General features: G+C 39.2%; 2 protein-coding genes across 12 annotated transcripts in view; one reads left to right on the top strand and one right to left on the bottom strand.

Annotated features, from left to right (window-relative positions):
* LOC136834745 (uncharacterized) overlaps positions 1-21,428 on the top strand; it is a 179,301-nt gene that overhangs the window by 145,312 nt on the left and 12,561 nt on the right. For 4 of the 9 annotated variants that reach the window (XR_010851863.1, XR_010851867.1, XR_010851868.1 and 1 more), the window contains 6 exons: positions 167-750; positions 1,769-1,868; positions 2,603-2,727; positions 3,820-4,181; positions 4,941-5,077; positions 9,166-9,271. Coding sequence is in view for 3 of the 9 variants with exons in the window: in XM_067097341.1 (XP_066953442.1) it covers positions 167-750; positions 1,769-1,868; positions 2,603-2,727; positions 3,820-4,181; positions 4,941-5,052 (1,283 nt within the window). In the remaining 6 variants the exon portion in view is untranslated. Of the gene's footprint in view, positions 1-166; positions 751-1,768; positions 1,869-2,602; positions 2,728-3,819; positions 4,182-4,940; positions 5,078-9,165; positions 9,272-12,008; positions 12,446-21,428 lie in introns of those variants that run through there. The other 5 variants (XM_067097341.1, XM_067097344.1, XM_067097343.1 and 2 more) reach the window with 3 other exon arrangements.
* The window catches only part of LOC136834746 (kin of IRRE-like protein 1), a 237,787-nt gene continuing 230,631 nt past the window's right edge, over positions 14,273-21,428 (bottom strand). For all 3 annotated transcript variants that reach the window (XM_067097346.1, XM_067097347.1, XM_067097345.1), the window contains 2 exons: positions 15,799-16,092; positions 14,273-15,172 (listed from right to left, as the gene is read on the bottom strand). In XM_067097346.1, the coding sequence (XP_066953447.1) occupies positions 15,802-16,092 (291 nt within the window). In that variant the 3' untranslated portion in view covers positions 14,273-15,172; positions 15,799-15,801. The remainder of the gene's footprint in view (positions 15,173-15,798; positions 16,093-21,428) is intronic.

Here is a 21,428-nt window from a genome sequence, read left to right as displayed (position 1 = left end):
CTATAATATCATCATACAGTACCTGTGACGAATTTGATTAACAATGGCCATCCTTTATACAGGTATTTTTTTACCTTCTCATATTTTCGGAAAATTGAAATACCTTTTCAGATAATTCTTGCTTGTAACGTGTGTTTTTTTTTATCTAATTTTTTTTCCATACCAGATAATTTGAACAACAACAGAATCAACCGAAGCAGCAGCTGCAGCAACAACAAAATCACCAACAACGGAAGGATGCCAAGTGCTCTCACTCGACCGAGACTGTCTAGCCATGCAAGTGCTAGGCCTACTCCGGCCGTTCGGACATCCCAGGACCTGAGTCATTCTCAAGGAACCCCCACCAACAACCTGGGCATCAGCGTAAAACGCCCCAACAGACGGCCGAAGGTGTCTCTCAGCGCCCACAACGTGACCTCGTGCGACCTCAACCTGTGGCCAAGCACGTCTTCTCTCGCGCCGTCTAACAAGACCGTCCCCTTAACGCCTTCAAAGGAAGAGAAGACAGCAATGCACTGCAATTTCCCACTGAAATCCTGGAATACATCGTCCACAATCGATAGCTTTTCGTTCCAGAGTGGCACACTTTCGCCCTTTCCAGGGCGCGCTCCAGACCTTTGCCAGTCCAAGCTGAGTCAGTTGTCCATGTGCGTCCTCTGTAATTTCACGCATTCACAGCGGTCGATCTCGACTTCCAGCGACAACGGAAACAAGTGCTGGGACCAGTCGCGAAATCTGACTCAAGACAAGGTGAGATTCAGTGGCAGTCTTGTTCCATTATCGCGATGGTCGCCTTTGCTGTATATTTCCGAGAGATTTGTTTTAAAAATGAATCCTTTTTTGTGACTGTGTTTTTAAAGTTTGCAGTAAATATTTTGATAAGGATTGTTTCCAAAAATTATGAAAGCAATCTTCTGTTACAGTAATGCACACAAAACCTATCTTTTAAAACAGTATTCCTAAATGGAATTATTATTTAGCAAGTGCTTGACCACCGATATTACTTTCGAGTAAAGGTGTATTGCATGTAATATTCGTCTGGATGCATTCTCATGATGAGTTTATTCTCAGTGAAATATCGTAGGAGAAAGTGAACTATATTTAAGTTGTTAGGTAATGCCACATACAGTAGTCTCACTGAATCCCTTTTGTGGTTCAGCCTGATTTGAAATTACTTTTGTATGTTAATAACGCCATACGCTGGTCAAGCGCATGACTGACCGCACTGATGACTTATATTCCAGGAAACTGTGTTAAAATGATATAGAAATATTTCCTATTTCTGTTGACATATTTCTCAGATAGGTCCCATTTGTACGACACACACACACACACACACACACACACACACATATATATATATTATATATATATCATATATATATATCTATATATATAGTGTCTGTTATTTAAGCAGCAATTCATGGCTAGCTTGGAAACCGAAGCATCTTTCTTTTTAGCTGTATTTTGCATTGTTGACATTATTTATGCTGCCATTTTGGGCAGCTGGGTCAATTTGAACATCCCGTTTATGAAACGAAGCAAATCAAGGTCATGTTTTTACGACAGATAACACAAAGAAAACATTTTTTCGAAAGTAGAATACAAAAGAATACTAAACAGTCCTTTAGAATTATCAGTGAACGACAAATAACAACGTATAAACAAAGAATAAAATAACACTTACAGCATTCCAGTACCCGTCGACTCTTGCGTTTACTAAAGACTTTCATCATTTCTTGATGGCTATTTTTTCCGTAATCCACAGAGCTCGCTTTTTGGACACGTTGTCTCTGCAAATTATCCGTGTAAATCCCCGGAACCTGGTGATTTTTCATTTGACAGCAATGACAGTGTTTTTGTGGCAGGTACGGTTTGTTGTTACTTTCCTTTTTTTGAGAGAACGTTTTTCAGTTTCTTGGAATTGTGCCGTTTGTGCTGGCATTCCCTTTATCAACGCCAGTAGCTAATCAAAGGATTTTATTGTTTTCATATATTTCAGAGTTGATGTAGACAGTCATCAAAAAGAAGCAGTGATTAAAATAATCATATATCTATATATATATATACATATTAAAAAATATGTACATATTTAAAAAAGTATATATAAATATATTATATATATATATATATATATATGTATATATATACATATATACATTGTAAATTGTAGTTAAACTGAAGCTTTTGATAGCTCGATCAGTTAACCCTTCCTTTAGCTGTTTCTCATATATATATATATATATATATATATATATATATATATATATATATATATATATATATATATATATATATATATATATATATATATATATATATATATATATATATATATATATATATATATATATATATATATATATATATATATATATATATATATATATATATATATATATGTGTGTGTGTGTGTGTGTGTGTATGTATGCAGTGAAGTCAATTTATAAATTGTATATCGTTTTTAAACCATATAATACATATATATATGTATATATATATACAGTATATTATATTTAAATACGATATACAAATTATAAATTGACTTCACTGCACACACACTGCTACATATAAAAAAATTGGCATTCCTTCTTCCACCCAGCCGGTGAGAGCAACTGTAACGTAGGACCTTACAGAGAAGGAGCCCAGCCCAAATGCCTCTGTCAGTCTCAGGGTCACCTTTCAAAGTCCTGTGGCGACGTCTCACCTGGTGTGCCCTTTCCAAAGGTATAGATGGACGTGATTATTGTCATTTCCAATTACTGTCATTTTCATTACGGTTTTTAAAGCGTGCATTCAGCTGTAAATAGTCATCATTATTTTCATATTTGCCTATTATGTTCAGATAACTTTTCTCATTATAAAATGGTCATTGGTTTTTGACTGAATGCCATTGTGTTTGTGTGGGATGTTGTAGTGCGTATAATCTGCAGTAATGACTAATAATTACTACCTGGAATAATGGCTTAGTTTTTTTCATAAATGTCTGGCTGTATTGAAAGATATTATTTTGATAATCATATTTTTAAACTCTGGTTTCGATGAAGTTTGGCAGGTAAGTACCTTTGAAGTTGGTAGTTTTCTAATTAAAGTTTTTTGACCTTGTCATGTTTTTGAAGGTCCCAGGTCAGTTTAAAAATGCCAGAATTTTTTATTTCTCTGATTTACACACATCCACATTATATATATATATATATATATATATATATATATATATATATATATATATATATATATATATATATATATATATATATATATATATATCTATATAATGTGTGTGTGTATGTTTATATTTGTAACACGTGCCATAAGAGTAAAGGTAGCTTTAGTACCTTGGTTTGTTGATTTAGGCCAAGCAGGCATTATCCCAACCTAGCTATTGTTCATAGGCAGCCAGTAAGTGAAGTAAGGTATCAAGAGGAATAAGAAGTCTGGACTCCTTGCAACTAGCTGAGAGGGAACTAGATGCTGTCGGAGCAGGTCGGGGCTAATCTTGAAAATCATTCAAATCAGGAGGTTAATCAGATACGGGGAGGATAGGTCCAAGAAATTTGAGATATTTGAATTTGTATATATATATATATATATATATATATATATATATATATATATATATATATATATATATATATATATATATATAATATATATATATATATATATATATATAATGTATATATATATATATATATATATATATATATATATATATATATATATATATATATACACATACATGTATGTGTATATAATATATTATGTACGTACACACACATATACTTACATCACATGCTTATCCACTGGTGTATTTTGCAGCGTGATCCAATTCTAGAAGACCTCAACCAGTCGCTACCGGGGGATCAGTCATCTGTTGCAAACATCGTGAAGCCGCCATTCCTGAGACGAGTATCCCAGATGTTCTTAGGCTCTGGGTCACTCCACACTCCCGGGCTGAATGTCAGCAGGACACCCACTCCCAAGATGGTAAAGAATCAGTCTTCTAGCCATTTGCAAGAGCCGAAAATTCCGGATAAGAATCTGGACGCCAGGGGGACGGGCCATCGAAGGTTTGGCACCAGGGCCACGAGCGAGTCCTCTCAGAGGAAGGTGGCCCTGGCCACATCACCTCGCAAGCAGCCTTCTTCGTCTGTCTCCTCGGCTTCTTTTATGCATTACAAGTAGGTTCTTAGATGTACTTCCTCGGCCCGATGGTGTAAGTCGTAGCACGAATTAATGCAAAAAGTAAACAGATGGAAATATCGCTGTTGTTAATCATGCGAACGAAATCGTACCATTCACTGAGTCAGCCAGTTTCTTTAGACGAGGTGTTGATGAAAACGTTAACGTTAATATTCAGGTATATGTTTACTCTCTTACATGTTATTTTTTACTCCTAGGGGGTAAATTTACCCCTGGATTAAAAATAATTGGTCATAATCCGCCTTTATAGATTTGCACTAATCCCCTATTTCATTTATCTAAAGGCCTACGGACCTTATACCTTTTTGTAGCCTGAGCCTCAAACTATAATGACAAAGAGCAGGTTTTAGTGCAGATTGCAGCCATAAACCCCCTACTGAGAAAGTTAAGATTATAAAAACACCGAGGGAAGCAAGAGGGGAGATAATTCCATAGCACCGATAGTTGCTCCCAGATATTGACAAGAAATGTGATGCTCAGATTCAACGGGGATTAAGTCAAAGAGGGTTAAGAAAAGCGCTAAAAAATACGGCTAATGGTACGAGGGTCGATGTGGACTCGTTAAACTAAAATGGCTCTAATATGGATTCTACAATATTCGTCTATATTTTTCTAATGTATTTTTTTTCAGGTGATACTGAGTGGTCAGTGTTTGTTTTCTTACATTCTTTCCTTTCTAGCGCTGTTAGAACTGATGTTACTCTTGATGAACAAAACGGGCAATTTATTCGTTGCAGGTACAATCGTCTGGAGAAAATATCCAATGCAGACTTGGATGCCCTCCTGCCTGCGTCTAAATCCCGCGAGAATTCTTACGAGAACAGCAGTCCTACAGTCGAACCTAATTGACTGGAAATTTTTCTTTTCCTTGATGGTAAATTTTCTTTATCAAAATTATTTTCTAATTTATGTTTCGGAGTTGAATCTTTGAAGTCTGTTGAAATTTGTTGACAAGTTGTTATATGGAAAGGGATGTATTTAAGAATAAGAAATTTATTATCATATTATTTTCCTTGAAATATCCTCAGTTTTTAAGGGGGTAACATTTTATCTAAGAAAATTCATCCGCAAATGGAGACTAGATTACTAACCCCACCCCATAATTGCTACCCAAAAGTGAAATGAAATTTCTTATTGGACACTTCAGAGTGGTTAATGGGTTTCTCACTTTATATTAAACGCTCATTTGATTGATTATAAGAGCATTCGTTCAACACCCAAAATTTAGAAGCCCCATTCCTGCCTTTTTTCCATCTGTTAAGTGGTTTATGTAATTTCTAGTTTGAGTTTTGAAATGGATTATATGTACCCTATCTTCCTTGTCGAAATTCACCTACAAATCCTGCTGTTATCCGTCTTACGTCCTCAGTCAAAATCATTACATACTCGATTCCAGGTCTGCCATTTCACATCCAGATTTATCACCTTTTACCTTATACTCGAGAGCTATTATTCTCTCCTCTTGTTTGTCTGGAACATTTCCCTTATTCAGCTCTACCTTACACACCAAGGTCAGCTGCTCGATTACAATATCCCCAGAATAATACAGTATCTCAATTATAATCTCAGTCTCCTCATGCCTTTCCATTTTTCAACTTTTTAATATTCTTCCTTTTATCTAAGCAAACATTTCCATGTTTTCATTTTACCATTTTACTCTTGTCTAGTTCAGATCTGTCTCTTTTCAAAATACTATCTTCATCGACAATGAACTGTATTGACCTTAGCGTGTCCTCATTTGCATGTTTTCTTTTAAAGCCCATTTGCTCACTAACCTTTCTCCTTGTCATTGCTTACTTCCAGTGTTAATTAAATTTCTTTGTTTATTACCCTTTTCTCTCTCACTCTGTTCTTGTCTACTCCATGTACCCTCGTAAATCCTTGCACGATTACTTTCCTGTTGTCCCTCATTTCTCTCATTACTCTCACTATCTACCACTTGCGTTATTCCTTCTGTAAGTATCAGAGATAGTTGGCTGCTCTAGGAGCAAGAGCCCGTGCTAGCATAAGGCCAAGTTAACCTACAGCAGCAACAGTAAGTGGCAAAGAAAACAGCGAGACTTTAGAAAGTCAAAAGTAGAAGTTTAAGAAAACCAATGAAAAGAAAATAACGAATGGGAAGTCATTACCGACAAAAAAAATGCCGTGTTTGCCCACATGCACAGAGCCCAACCCAAGACCCCAACTGCTGAAACACGCGATACCCTTCCTTTTGACTTGTCATTCACGTGGCTTTAGCAGCCAGTCAGAGCACGGGTTGCGACTGGCATGTGAGTGACACTTTTTGCGTGTCACGTGAATGGTATTAACAACCCTGATGATGAGAATTTCAGGTGATTATACGGCCGTATACATCAATACTAAGGGATTTTGATAGAGGCTGATTATACGGAGATATGAAATTTAACCATCAGTAGTATCGGTACGATTTGCTAAGTCACAGACATAAATAAGCCAGTACACATACACATACATATATGCATATGCACACACACACACATATATGTATATGTATGTATGTAGGCACACATATATATATATATATGGTGTGTTATCTTGTCTAAAAAATTATTGATTTGTTTATCGCTTACCTTTACCAGTATTTGCATTTTAATATCTCTGGCTGTCTGTCAGTTTTATCTTTGTTCTGCCATTTCTTTGAGACTGGATGCTCCCCCTCAGTATGTAGGGTATGATGGTTTTAAATTATTGTTTTTTTAAAAATACCTCATAGCATCTGCCATCTCTGTGAACGGAGTCTGCAATCCTTGTAGCTGTGATCCTGGATATCATAAAACCACTCACTCAGTCAGTCGGATCCATCTGAGAGGTTACGTCAATAGTGAACTAAAAGGCATAAGTTCCGTAAGGGGGTTACTGTCGTCAGTTCACCTCATGCTGTGCACTGTAGGCATTACTTAAGGTTCTTTGCAGCATTCCTTCGGCCACTAGCTGCAATCCTTTTCATTCCGTTTACTGTACTTCCGTTCATAGTCTCTTTCTTCCGTTGACTTTCCAGCCTCTCCTAACAATTGATTCATAGTGCAACTGCTTTGAGGTTTTCCTCCTGTTACACCTTTCACTGTCAGTTTCCATTTCAGCTCCGAATGACCTCACAGGTCCCAGCGCCTGGCCTTTGGCCTAAATCCTATATTGTAAAAGGCATAAGAGGCTTTGTGACGACCTCTGGACTCTCTCTAGACAACAGAAACGGGCTTGGTTGGAATTCCCTCATAAAGGAGTAGTGCCATCAGTGCTCCTCACGCAGTGCGATGTAGGCATTGCGTAAGGTATTTTCCAGCGTTTCTAGGTCCTTATTGGACGGGTGGGTATCGTTCTCAGCTAGCACTCTGCTGGTCCCGCGTCCGATTCTCCGACCGGCCAATGAAGAATTAGGGGAATTTATTTCTCGTTATAATGTGGTTCGGATTCCACAATAAGCTGTAGGTCCCGTTGCTAGGTAACCAATTGGTTCTTAGCCAAGTAAAATAAATCTAATCCTTCCGGCCAGCCCTAGGAGAGCTGCTAATCAGCTCAGTGGTCTGGTTAAACTAAGGTATACTTAACTTACTACAGCGTTTCTTCGACCCCGAGACTCAGCCCCTTGAATTCCTTTTACTGTAACTCCGTTCATATCCTTTCTCCAGTCTTACTCTCCACCCTTTCTTATAAATGGTTTCAAATTATTTTCAGCGCTGTGCTGAATGGCCTCATTGGTCCTAGCGCTTCGCCTTTGGCCTAAATCTTATATCCCAATTCCAATTCCAATTTGCTGGAAATCGGGTGGGTATTTTATATCCAGGAATATTTTTTATGCTTTTTTTCTGACGGTTATCTAGTTTAATTATTCTCTGAACAAATGGATTCATTTTCTTTTCTTTAAATTTTAGCAATTAGTAATAGAAAGATTGCTTGACTCATCTCTGAAATACAGTTTCTCTCTCTCTCATATATATATATATATATATATATATATATATATATATATATATATATATATATATATATATATATATATATATATATATATATATATATATAAATATATATATATATATATATATATATATATATATATATATATATATATATATATATATATATATATATATATACATACATACACTATATCGAGAAAGACATGTATATATTTATCTATATATATATCGATTCACCTCTCTGTCTATCTATCTAACTCGATCTATATATATATATATATATATATATATATATATATATATATATATATATATATATATATATATATATATATATAATATATATATGTCATTCATCTTGAATTTATTTACTCAGCTTCAATTTCCTAACAGCTTAGTGATTCGCAGGTTAGAGCTTTTTTGTTATGTAAATGCCTTTCATCATTATAGCACTTGTTTCTCTTTCATGCGTAAGTCTTCGCATGGTGCAAAGTAATCCTTAAAAACAGCTATCTCTTACAGCCTCTGTTTCCAACTTTTTAGGTTTCCTGTTGACCTATAACCCCAGTGAGCTTTCAGTTCGCCCTTTTTTTTATTTTTTATTTTATTCATAATTTACGCATTTTTTTGTCAATTCTTCCCGTATTTATTCATTAACATAGTTTCATACGTTTAGATAGTTTTTAAGGTAACTTTGTCGATTTTATGAGGTAATGCGATAGATAATGATATATTTAATTAGTGTTTTCTTAAATTAAGCTGGTGTTTTGCCGGCAGTAGAAGTTGCTGTAGGATTTTTAAGCCATACAGTAAAGTAAAAAAAAGCAATCTTTAAATATTAATAAATAACTACTGTTACTATATGAACAATGCTTCATTAATGAAATACAGATAATTACTCCTAATTACTTAAGCAAATTCAACCTCGTTCTGTTGTATATGGACAAAGGTAAATTGACTAAGTAAACTGTTTTACGTTGATTTATTGCTTTTCCTCTCATTCCATACATTTTCTTCTCTTCAGTGACCCTATCACCCACCTGTACGACTGGCTCTATTCTATCGCATTCCAGCTAATAAGGGATAATCTGTAATTGTCAAGCACTTGCAAGCAGACTTATAAACGCCAGGTAAGATCCAAGAGAATCCTTAATAGTGGACTAAGTTGTGGCGCACTCTCTCTCTCTCTCTCTCTCTCTCTCTCTCTCTCTCTCTCTCTCTCTATATCTCTATCTATATATCTATATATATATATATATATATATATATATATATATATATATATATATATATATATTAAGGAACACTACTGAATAGGAATTTGTAGAAAACTCTCACACACATAACTGTAATGAATTATTACCTCATATTCATGTAGACATTGCTGTAAGAAGAGGGATTAGGTAGCGAAGACTTGCGTTTACCAGTAGAGATGAAGCAGAAGATAACATTTTAACAGACTCTTCGGTATTAATACAAACAATATTGTTAATGTATGTCATGAATTGATGTTCTTATGAGACGGCAAAATGTCGGTATACTTCATAGTCTCTTTTGTCTCTTCTTGGGCTCACTGTAAATTTCCATAGCTATCATTGCAGACAATGGTATGGGCTGAGCAAAAGTTTCTGCAGTCACGATTAGCTTCATTGATATCGGTTGGGGATATATACGTGTAAAACGAACGAACAAGGCTGATTTGAATGTAGGAGTGATTCAGTCTAACCATAGCACGTAGATATTGCGTCATTTTTAACTTTAATATACAAAAGAATGATTTGGTGATAGTTTAATCACCAATAATTGACGCAATGAAAGAAGCATAAAATTAAATAAGCGGATCTATAAGTAAATACAACATGAATTTAGAATTAAATAAATGGTTTCCGCACAGCCATCAAAGAAATTACATAACTGAGAGAGAGAGAGAGATGAAACGGCGGAAGTCCTCGGCATCTGGAGCGATCTCGAAGACGATGAATAAGCGCAGAGCCATAAAAATGTCTAATCCCCGGCGATTAGGAGAGGAGCTGTGTAACTGAGACGACCCAGAAAGAAACCTTAAATGAACTCTTTTAAGTCCGTTACTCGGGATTAGAGGGACTTCGAGAGGGCTTTGAATAACCAAACAACGATTCTGCGGCAAGAGTAAGACACTGGGGACTTCTTGTTAGGAGCTTTGATGGGATTTTACAAGCAAGTTAATTGGAAATTGTTTCAAAGTGTTCTAGCTCTATTTGAGTTTTCTCCTCGCCCGTTCTTTTTCTTAATAGTTGCTGTTGTTGTAGCTGTATGCCAGTTGTTGGCATATAACTACAACAGCAACAGCTGTTATAGCACGTCTGCTTTTCGATCTGGTATGGTTAAATTGCTTCAGTGTAAACTCCCACGCCCAAGAAAATGTCTGGGTTTCAGAAATTGTTCGGTACTTGGATATTTTATATCTTATTTGATTACTTTTATTTTTTCGCTTAGGAAGTTTTGTTTACGACGTGATGTGGTTAAAAATGTCTTGGTTTTCATGTATGTGGCATAAAAAATATCTTATTTTTCATCAAGAGAATATCGTTGATAATCAACTTTTTATTTTTCCTGTTTAATACCAAATAATAGCAAGCGAGTTCATACCATAGAGTAAAATAGGCTGTAATCTTTCAACATTATTGTTTGACTTTGTCGCTGTTAATATTGTTTTTCTGTATTTTTGCATATATACACTTTACTTAGAGGTATATCGTAATGTTCGTAAATGTATTTGTATGATTAATGTTCTAAGAAGCAGTCAGTACCATATATTTAGTCAGCATTTATTTCATGTCCCTGTTCTTGACATTTATATATGGTAGGGCTGGGGCTGACATTTTTATGGAAGTAGTAGTTGATAAGTAGCAATGATGGGTTGACATTTATATAGAAGTAATGGCTGACAATTAGCACGGCCGGGCTGACGATTATATGAAATAGATGATAAGTAGTAAGGATGGTTCTGACATTTCTATTCCAATAATAACTGGACTGGGGCTGACATTTCTATTTCAGTAAAAGCTCGGTAGTAGCTAAGCTGGGGCTGCCATTTCTGTTCCAGTAATAGCTAGCCTCGGGCTGATACTTCTATTTCAGTAGTAGCTTAGTAATAGTTAGTCTGGGGCGAGCATTTATATGAAAGTAACATCTCAGTATTAGCTCACAAGTAGCAAGGATGTGGTAGCTATTTATATGGTAGTACTGTAATGGCTCGCAAGTAGCAAGACTGGGGACGACATTGACATGGAACTATTACCTGTAAGTAGCAAGGCTGGGGCTGACGTTAACATAGCCATAATAGCTGACAAGTAGCGAGGCTGGGCTGACGTGTACTGCATTTAGAAATACGTAATAAAGAGTAACTGTTTATACGGTAGTGATAGCTCTGTAATGTTAATGAGAATAATAATGAGAATCAATAGCACTGTAATTATATTTATTTTTATTATTATTATCATTACTGACACACCTCTGCAATCGTAGCATCAACACATTTGATAATAAAAGAACACGGTCGCTTCATAACTCTTTATTATATAAAAAAGGTCACACTTCACCGATCACTTAATCGATAGATACAAGATCACATAAAGAGATTTCCTCGATAGAACTGATCCAGATAGACAAATAGGATTATGATACACGTTGTCTCTATGTACACCGATACTTTGAGTCACTTCCCTTCATTGACATTGAATATATAAGTCTATGTTCAAATATGTATACAAAATCACACATATATACATGTATTCATTACACATTTCTTATTTTAGTCGTGAGGTGATATGTATAAAAGGTCTTGACCTCAAATTTTTATTCTTCTAAAAGATATTTTCCTTTTAGAAAGTTGATGTTGTCAATTCCTCGTGAGAAATTACCCAGAGGGCGAAATCCTTGCAAGAATTCGGGTCATAGGGAAAGTTCATTGTGAAAATTCTTCTAGGAACTTAACCACAAGGAAACAGTTTTCTCATCTCAAAGAAAATTCCCTCCGCGAAATTTGTTTCAAGGTAAAATAATCAAAAGAATGCTTTGTATTTATAAACAAAACTCGTAAGATGGACACAAAATATACATATCCTTAAGAATTATGCTCATTTACAGGAATTATATAATCGAAAATAAAGTTTCAGGGAAGTAGGAGCTTCGTCTTAAAGATATGTACTGATTCTTCAAAGATGCTTCAGCTCACTATAGATGAGCATTTTGAAATGTAGACTATACAGATTAGTTATGAGTGTGTTTGTTTTGTGTGTGTGTGTGTGTGTGCGTGTGTGTGAGGACAAGAGAGAGAGAGAGAGAGAATGTAGAAGTAATTTCTCTATAGCAGTTAGAAGTTTTTACTAAGCAGAAATAATTGAAGCCTATTTTCGAATATAGATGTGAGAGTGAGTGACATAAAAGTGTCTGACGCAAGTATACGTTATGTCTTGAGTACTATTAAAATTTTAGATACAAATGGCTTAGTTGGTTTAGATGAACCTGATACGGTGTTAGAGGAATTAGAATGCCTTTGGGAAGCCAGGAATCTGACCAACCAACGGAAACCCAGTAACAACTTCACCTTATCATCCAACAACTTTACATTCAAATCTAATGTCCTTCCTCTGACTTATCTCATTACTTTGCCAGTAAACTGACAAAGAAGTACAGAGATATGGCATACAGCAATTTTCCAAGGTAGTCTGAAAACGAGAGCGATTTCAAATGAGATATGTCGAACTATAGAGCGTATGAAAATCATGACTTAATAAAATATCACAGACATTGATAGAACTCGTAGGAAAACCAAAATCCTTCATTTACTTACATACAGGCAGTCCCGGTTTACGAGCGGTTCCGGCTTACGACGATCCGAGACATTTTCAAATATATTATAATTATTTCATGCTTACAGCATGTTTTATTCGCCGATGACGGAAGTGGCCCCAAAATGGCAGAATAATCTTTGAAGGATTAAACTCAATAATAATGCAGTTTATCGTTTTCATTCAGAGCATAAATGTTTTCTTTGATTTTTGACGATTTTACGATGTTGGCTTACGACGATGTTTAACAATCAAGAGTTATTATGTTGCCGAGGAGACATTTTGACTTATGTATAATACATGTACAGCAGGTTTATTGACTGATTAGTTATTTTTCTGTAAGATTTCCAAGGTAATGAGGTATGGTCATTCAGGTAAATGCTCTATTATTTTATTGGTAGAATGTTTAACAATCAAAAGTTGGTGCCGGCATATAGTTAATTATACTAATTACAGATAAATACGTGCACACTTAAATAAAAATTATTTTCTGGTTTTCTAGCTCACACCCGTCCACACACACATATATACATTACAGTATACATACACACATATATATATATATATATATATATATATATATATATATATATATATATATATATAAAAGAACTTATGCACTTATAGTTTGAATTTTTTAACCAAACGGCCAAAAATATTTATTTAAAAGTAAGAGATTCTTTAGCATTACAATTCCCTACAAAATTTAAACGATTTTTGTAGTCATCAGCTTTAAGGGCAGTAATGTATCTTTTTCATCAGATCTCATACATTTCTGTTACGTTTTAACAGGATGAACGACATTTATTATGAATAGTCTACGCTCACACTGGTTTTTCAATGAGACACTCATAGTCTGTCCTATTTCAAATTGGCAATTATAAAAAAAATTACCTTCTCTCCTCGCGTGCTTTTTTGAAAATTCTCTCTCTCTCTCTCCTCCAGAGAATTAACCCTTATGTTTATAAACAAACCTTTAACCTTTACTTAGAATTGGTTCAGCGTTTTGAATGACCTCATTTATTGTTACTAATTCTGGTGAATTTCATTAGAACTACTTAAATTATTGGAGTAATTTCGGGAAACATCGGAAAGCCAAATAATTAAAGTTCATTTTCCGCTCGGCTCTTTCGCATAATCGGCTCGAAAATAAAAAATAAAACCTTTTAATAAGAGAATCAGTTTGTTCATTACACTTGCAAGTGAGGTGTTAATTTTGCGCATACAGTTGAAAATTTCTTGAATTATACTTCGCCAAATCGTCGTGACATAGGAACCAATTTAGTAAAAATATGAATCTGATGCATGATGTTTTATTACTTGAATGTGCACAACCAAAATTCATGGAAAATATCAATTTTTTAAATACTTAAGAAAATCTTTAATGGTTAATTTTTCAGCAAATATATTTTCCCAATTCTGAGACAGTAAAACTCGTGAATAAAATTTACACGTAAAATATGGCAGAATCTTCCAGTAGGAACATTGTTAGATACTGTGTCGACACTTATCACTTCCTCTCTTAATTTGTAATTTCTCTGGCTTTGATTTCTTGATAAGTTTCCTTTATTTCTGCTTGTTTTATTTGCTAAAGAGTCTATTGATATGAACATTTTGCTTTTCATTCGTTTACTGGATTATTGACGTTTTATTCTCAAATAAACCAACCATAATAGAATTCACAATAACTCGCGGAATTAAATATGCCAATCCAAACTTCAGGCAGAATTACAGAAAAAGGCATGTGAATATGTAAGTCCCCATTTTATGTAAATGTGTGCATATACTTTCATCTGTAATTGGTGCTATGTGTAATCAGTCTGCATCTAACTATGTGTAGTATATTGGCAGCTTCGACACAATTTTCCTCTTCATTCTATTTGTGCGAGGAAAATTTCATATTTCATATTGTAGAACGATGAATCATAAATAAAATAAAATCTCGTTTTCTATGCTACGAGAGCCGATCCGCTCGTAAAGGTTGACACAGTCCTTTGTAGAGAAAGCGTAGTTAATTCAACAATCGATAAATTTACCTGTTATGCTCCACCGTGTACAAAATAGGAATATATATATTTATATATAGACTTTCCACCGTCGGCAGTAAGACACCATCTTGATAAATAAACTAATAATGGAAGTATGGTGAAGGTTAACTCTTGGTATATTGATTCAATTGCCCGTTAAACTAAGTTAGTCCTGAAATAGATATGAAAAAAATATGATAGAATTTGTATGAAATGCATTTATAGCAAGAATGTGAAATATCACTTTTTACATTTGAGTAATTAAGAAAAGTTATAGGCTTTTAAACTAAAAATTCTAAGGTATATATAGGAGACATGATTTCTGAATTCAGAGGAAGCGATAAATCGTAGATAGTATTATACTTTATATATTAATAATAATCTAGATATAATAAAAGCCTATAAGGGGCAAGACGGTTAAGATTTGCAATAAGTCAAGTGCTGTTTTATAAACTTTTCTTTGAACTTGACAAGCAAAAGCCAAAATGAAAAAGGTTATTCTCTCTCTCTCTCTCTCTCTCTCTCTCCTGAATTAAATGAAAGAAAAAAAAAAACGCCATTTCTCCCAAACAACTAACAGAGGCAAACACAATCTAGGAGAAAATAAGACACATTTCTCTCAAATACATAATGCTTCAAGTTGAAAAATAAGCAAACCTTTTTCCTTTCTATCAGAAACTAAACTAGACGAAAAGAAACTTTTTTTTAGGCAGTAAAACGTTAATTGAAAAAGACACAGGAAAACTATCTACTCAGTTGCAAACAAATGAAATTCAACCATTCTCAGACACTACGTACCATTTAAACGCAACTTTCTCGTGTCCCTGACTGCGAACTCATGACCAGCGGAATCTGCGCCGAGTCGCAGTCAGAGTCTTGAGAATGGAATCCCTTCTGCCTTCTTAAGGAGTAAGTGGATTCTGTATAAGACACAGGAGGGGTCTCGTGCCCTATGGAAGAATAAGACTTGCGTCCTAAGGATCCCGTGTGGAAGGGCGCAGAGGCACTAGCGCCGCCGACGCTGCTGCAACGGCCTGCGTCCCTGGCGAGGTTCTGGAGGAGGCTGTCTGTCTCGCACGGCACAGGACCTCCCTGGAAACAGAAGTAGAATGATCAGTTAGTATTTCTCTCTCTCTCATATTTACACACACACAAATACAAACATACGAGTACACTTCAATTCCCGACACCTTTCTTCAATCCTGGTAGTGGGGTAGTGTTGTCTGTATACTCCGCATGGTGCAGTGTAGGCATTACTAAAAGGTGTCTGCAGTGTCCCTTCGACCCTTAGGTGCACCCATTTTTCAGCCTTTTACTTTACCTCCATTCATGCTTTCTTCACCCTTGCTGTCCAGTCTCTCATGATTATTGCTTGTTATTGCGACTGGAGCTTTCTCCTAGTTCTACCTCTAGGCCATTGTACTTCATCTCATTTACATTCTGGATCATATTACCTTGCTGTCCAACCACCCCAACTTCCTTAATCACTGTCTTTAGCGCTGAATGGCTAAAAGTGCCCCAGTGCTAGGCATTGTAGTCTAAATTTCATAAATCAATCATTGTTCCTACAAGATATACAAACCTATCGGTCTTTATTATAGGAATAACCATCAGTGTAGCTGGAACCAGCTGTTGAACTTTTAACAAGGTGGTATGGTGTTTAACTACCGAACGACTGGGTGGGAGTCCTGCCTGCCTGATTGGCAGAGTGTCTCTTCACCTTTGGCCGCTCTAGTGGGGGGTTGTGCTTCGCTGCCCTCTGCCCTGCTTGTCGTTGTTTGCCCAGTGTTCCTCCTTGGAACATTGCTTTCTTTCCTGGTGGGACCGTTTCATTTTGTTTTTAAGAGAGTTTATGTGTTTGTGTTTGCCTGAAATGGATCAGCAAACCCACAACTCATTTGAGTCAAGTGAGCATAAGCCGGTACCTTAGCGGAAATGCCCTGGTACTGTGGATAAGGCTTGCAGCCATTATTGCTCATCTTTGGATTCAGATCCTCATTTCCTCTGCACAACGTACAAAGGATTTGAGTGTAACCCTAACTCTCTGTGAGGAGTGCAGTGACTGGGCTCCAGAGCAATGGTCGAAGTTTTCACTGAGGAGGAAGTATCAGAAGCTCTCTAAGTCATCATCTGAGGGTAACACACCCCTGACGACTCCCTTGGTGATTAATCCTTCAGATACTTTCATCCCACCAGCAAAACATTCATGCTTTGCTGCCTCTCCTTTGGGTGAGGTTTCCTTTCGTTGTCTTTGCTCGCCTCGTCAGGCGGAGGTCATCGTTGGGGGACTATAAGCCAGGATGACCTCCCTGTGGCGGTCTCTGTTCGCTCGGGGGCGGGGGAAAGAGTCTCCCTCAGTGTGAATGGGGGTGGCACCCTCTGACCGGACTTTGTTTCCAGGTGTGGAGGCGGAAGAGTTCCCTCGATGCAGGGCATTCTGAGTCACCTACGAACTACACATGCCCCTACTCTCTCTCTCTCTCCAGTGACTCATGCTACTGCAACAGTCACTACTTCGACTGTCACGATGTCAACGATCTATTTAATGCCCATGAGTGTGTCTATGCACCCGACTCTGACAACCCAGGCAGTAGTGCACAAGTCTATTTTTCCTGCTGTGGCCACCGCGGTGCCCGTTCCTGCTCCCCGGGAGCCTGTTCTTGAGTCTTCCACCAGCCTCGGGGAGCAAATCCTTTATGCCCTCTTGAAGAAAGTGAAGAAGAGAAAGAAGTCCAAGTCCAAGAAGAGATCAAGGAAAGTGTTGTCTTCTTCATCTGCTTCCGCCCCCTCCCTCTTCCGAAGCCCACAAGTGGAGGAAAGAGGAGGTTGCTTCTCCCACCCAGAAGAAGTCCTGCACTGGGTCTTCCAAAGGGGTGTCTCTCTCCCCGAGAGAGGCACAGGGATCTCTCGCTGGCTCTCCCTGGTCTTTGGACTAGGGGGCAGCGTCGTGAATCTCTTTGAGACTCGTTGATTCAGGAGCCGAGGATGCATGGACCTCCAAGGAGATCCAAGCACCTGTTACTTCTGCTTCGAGCTCTGTCTCTAAGTGTAGTGCTGTTCCTGCCTCTGCTCGAGTCTCCTTGGACTTTTGAGCAGAGAGGTGTTCCGCGGAACCTTTGAGTAACCTTTGTGTGCTGTAGAAGCTTCGAGTAGTCGGACCTCCAAGGAGGCGAGTGTATCCCAAGGAGCTCAGATTCCCATGAAACTTGGGTCCCTTTGACCAGTAACGTGGACTCAGCCCCATGTTCTGGTTCAGGCATGCAAACGAAGATGGGGTCCAAGCATGCAGATGTTTCCCCTTCCCCTTCTGCTACTCGCCCAAGTACACAACCAGGGTCCTGTGAAGGTGTTGTTGACCTGAGGGTCCTCTCACTGGGAGTCGCTTTGAGGAGGTCCCCCTTACAGTCATCTTCTTGCCAGGAAGCCTTAGCCTCGAAGACGATTGGAGTACGTTGTGAGGACAGTGCAAGCTCATGCCTAAGAGTACATGAATACTCTCCCCAGGCTGCCTCTTGCTCACATTTGTGCAAACGGGTTCGCTTGCCTCCTGAGAGCCTTTGCGTATGTTCGCGTGAGCCTCTGCTCTCTCCTTGGGACAGCCCCCCTCCACGTTCATACGACAGGAGGGGCTCTCCTAGACCCATGAAGCCATCACCACCGCAGGTTGATGATCACTCAGCTTGCCTCTCCTGTCGGGACTATTGGTTCCCCTCGACTTCCTGAGGGTAAACCAGGGACCGTGAGTTGGACTCAGTAAATAGTCATATCCCTACCATGAAGACTTACAAAGCGGGCACGGTTCTTGGACTTACCCATTCGTACGCCCAAGTGGTTGAGCAGGGAGTGGGGGTTCTGTTGAGGTTCTCCCACCTGTAGGGAGAGTATTGAGGGAGGACTGTGAATCAGAAGGATTCGAGGATCCTCTGCCTTGGGACGCAGATTCTCTCGATACAGAGGGCCTTTTTGGAGATCATTGCGTTGATTCGTCAACACAGTGATTTCAGGGAAGGGGCCATGGCTATGTCCATTAATTGTCCTTCTGCCCTTGAAGTATACTGGGGTCCCAAAAAGGAACCCAGAGCTTCTGTAGGTTTGCCTTGGTCCTCACTTGCTGAGGGTGTCTTGGATCAGGTTAACTCTCTTGTCTCTGGGGAGGAGAGCTCCCTTCGATCTGATTGCTTGGCCAAGCTACTTCCCCTGCCTCTGCCTCACCAGATCCACTGCCGATTAAACAGGCTGACCCGAACTTGGTTCGCCTAGCTCCGTGTCTCCCTGCAGCAGCTTGGAGTGGAAGACATATTCTTAACGCAACAGGAAGCCGCGATCCTGGAAGCCAGTGCAGTGGCAGCCTTCTAGGCAGTCTCCTGGCTGGACATGTGGTCTCTCACAGTGTCCAAGATCACAGCCACAAGGGGGTTCATTAACCCCTCGGAGGACTCAACCTTCGGGAGACTGTGCCAATCTTGGAGTAAGGCTATCCCCTACCTGGCCCACCGGACGGTAAACCTGTGGGCCAACCTGGTGTTGAAGAGGAAGGACGCTATCCTCTCTCAGATCACCAAGCACGTCAGCCAGGACTCGGCTTTGGCTCTTCGGAATGGACCGGTGCTGGGTTCTACCTCTCTTGAGAAGAGGTAGACACTGTGGTAGACAAGCGTCGCATTGAGGATAACAACCGACTTGTCCACCAGGTAGTGACAAAGGCCTCGGGTCTTTGCATGTCACTATGGTCCGACTTTTGGATCCGGCTAGCAGTTCCTCAGGCTTCGAAGGGTGCTTGAGGAACGACTCAGCCTTTCTCTGCCCCTGCCAAGAAAGGTGCACAGTTGTGGCCCTTTCCCCCACCTTTCCAGCTCAATAGAGGGAAAGGAGGCAAGGGAAAGAAGGGAGGAAAATGCTAGGGTCGCCATTCCCCTCCACAAACTGCGCCGGTGGGGGAGGGGGGGCTGTCAAGCCATTGGGCAACATGGCAGCGACTTGGAGTCGAGACTTGGGTAGTGGATGTCCATCAGGAGGGCTACCTACTGCCCATCGAGTCTCAACCACCCCTCACTGACATTCTGGTCCGATTCCACTCCTATGTACTAAGCTTCCCAAAGGATCTCACTCTCCAGGAGGAGATTGGAATGATGCTGAGGGAACGCACTGTGGAAGTCATGAAAGATCGGTTCCTAGGCTTTTACAGCCGAATCTTTCTTGTGAAGAAAGAGTTGGGGGGGGGGGGGGAGCGGGGCGGTGGAGGCCAGTTATTGATCTCTCTCCCTTGAACCGATTTGTTCGTCAGACTCTGTTCAAGATGGAAATGGCCTGTTCGGTGCTTGCTTCCATCAGGGAGAACGACTTTATGCTTATGGTGGACCTGAAGGATGCGTATATTCAAATACCCATTCATCAGTCCTCAAGTACCTTTGCTTTGTCCTCAGGGGAGATGGTATTCCAGTTCAGGGTACTTTGTTTCGGGTTCTTGGCTGCTCCCCAGGTGTTCACTCGAGTGTTCACCCTTGTGTCAGCTTGGGCCCATTTGCATGGGATATGTCTGTTGAGATATCTTGATGGTTGACTAGTCTTGGCGAAGTCTCGTTTGCATTTGCTCCAAGACAGTGATCACCTTCTCAAGTTTTGCCACGACCTGGGCTTTGTAGTGAATCTTGGGAAGTCCGATCTCGTTCCCAAGCAGGGGATAAAGTACCTGGGCATGCTGATAGATATGGCAGCAGCAAGAGTCTACCCCTCTGGCTCTCGTATCAGTAGGTACAGGGAAGAAGTGCAAACATTCCTATCCTGGCAGGAACAACAGCATGGCAGTGGCAGGTCGTTCTTGGTCACCTGTTGTCCTCGGCGAAGCTGGTCCCTCATGGGCGGCTTCACCTTCATTCTCTCCAGCGGAGAATGAAGGAGTTCTGGTCTCCGGCATGGGATCTTCCATCTTTTCCCATCCCTCTCTCGTGGAGGGTGAGACAGGATTTAGCCTGGTGGCTGGATGACAGGAACCTCGTAATAGGAGTGTCTCTGGATACTCCCCCTCCCGAGATGCTTCTGTTCTCAGACCCTTTGACCGAGGGATGGGGCATACACCTGGGGGAGTTGCTGATCTCAGGTGTGTGGCACTGAGAGGACAAGCACCTTCACATCAATATTCTGGAGCTCAAGGAGGCCTTCCAGGCCCCGAGTTTCAGGATCAAGTGATGGGACACTCGGTGGTGTTGATGAGCGACAACACCACAGTAGTGGCATATGTCAACAAGCAAGGAGGCCTAGTGTCTCTTTTGTTACACCAGTTGACAATGCAGAGGGGGCAGTAGCCCACTCGGTAGAGCTGTCAACCATATACATTCCAGGCAAGAGGAATGTGGTGGCAGATATGCTCAGTCGCCGGGGTCAAGTGATAGGGACAGAGTGGTCCCTTCACAGGGATGTCATGGAAAGGT

The sequence above is a fragment of the Macrobrachium rosenbergii genome, chromosome 54 (assembly GCF_040412425.1).
Source record: "Macrobrachium rosenbergii isolate ZJJX-2024 chromosome 54, ASM4041242v1, whole genome shotgun sequence".
NCBI lineage: Eukaryota > Metazoa > Arthropoda > Malacostraca > Decapoda > Palaemonidae > Macrobrachium > Macrobrachium rosenbergii.
This window is presented reverse-complemented; position numbering and strand designations above follow the sequence as displayed.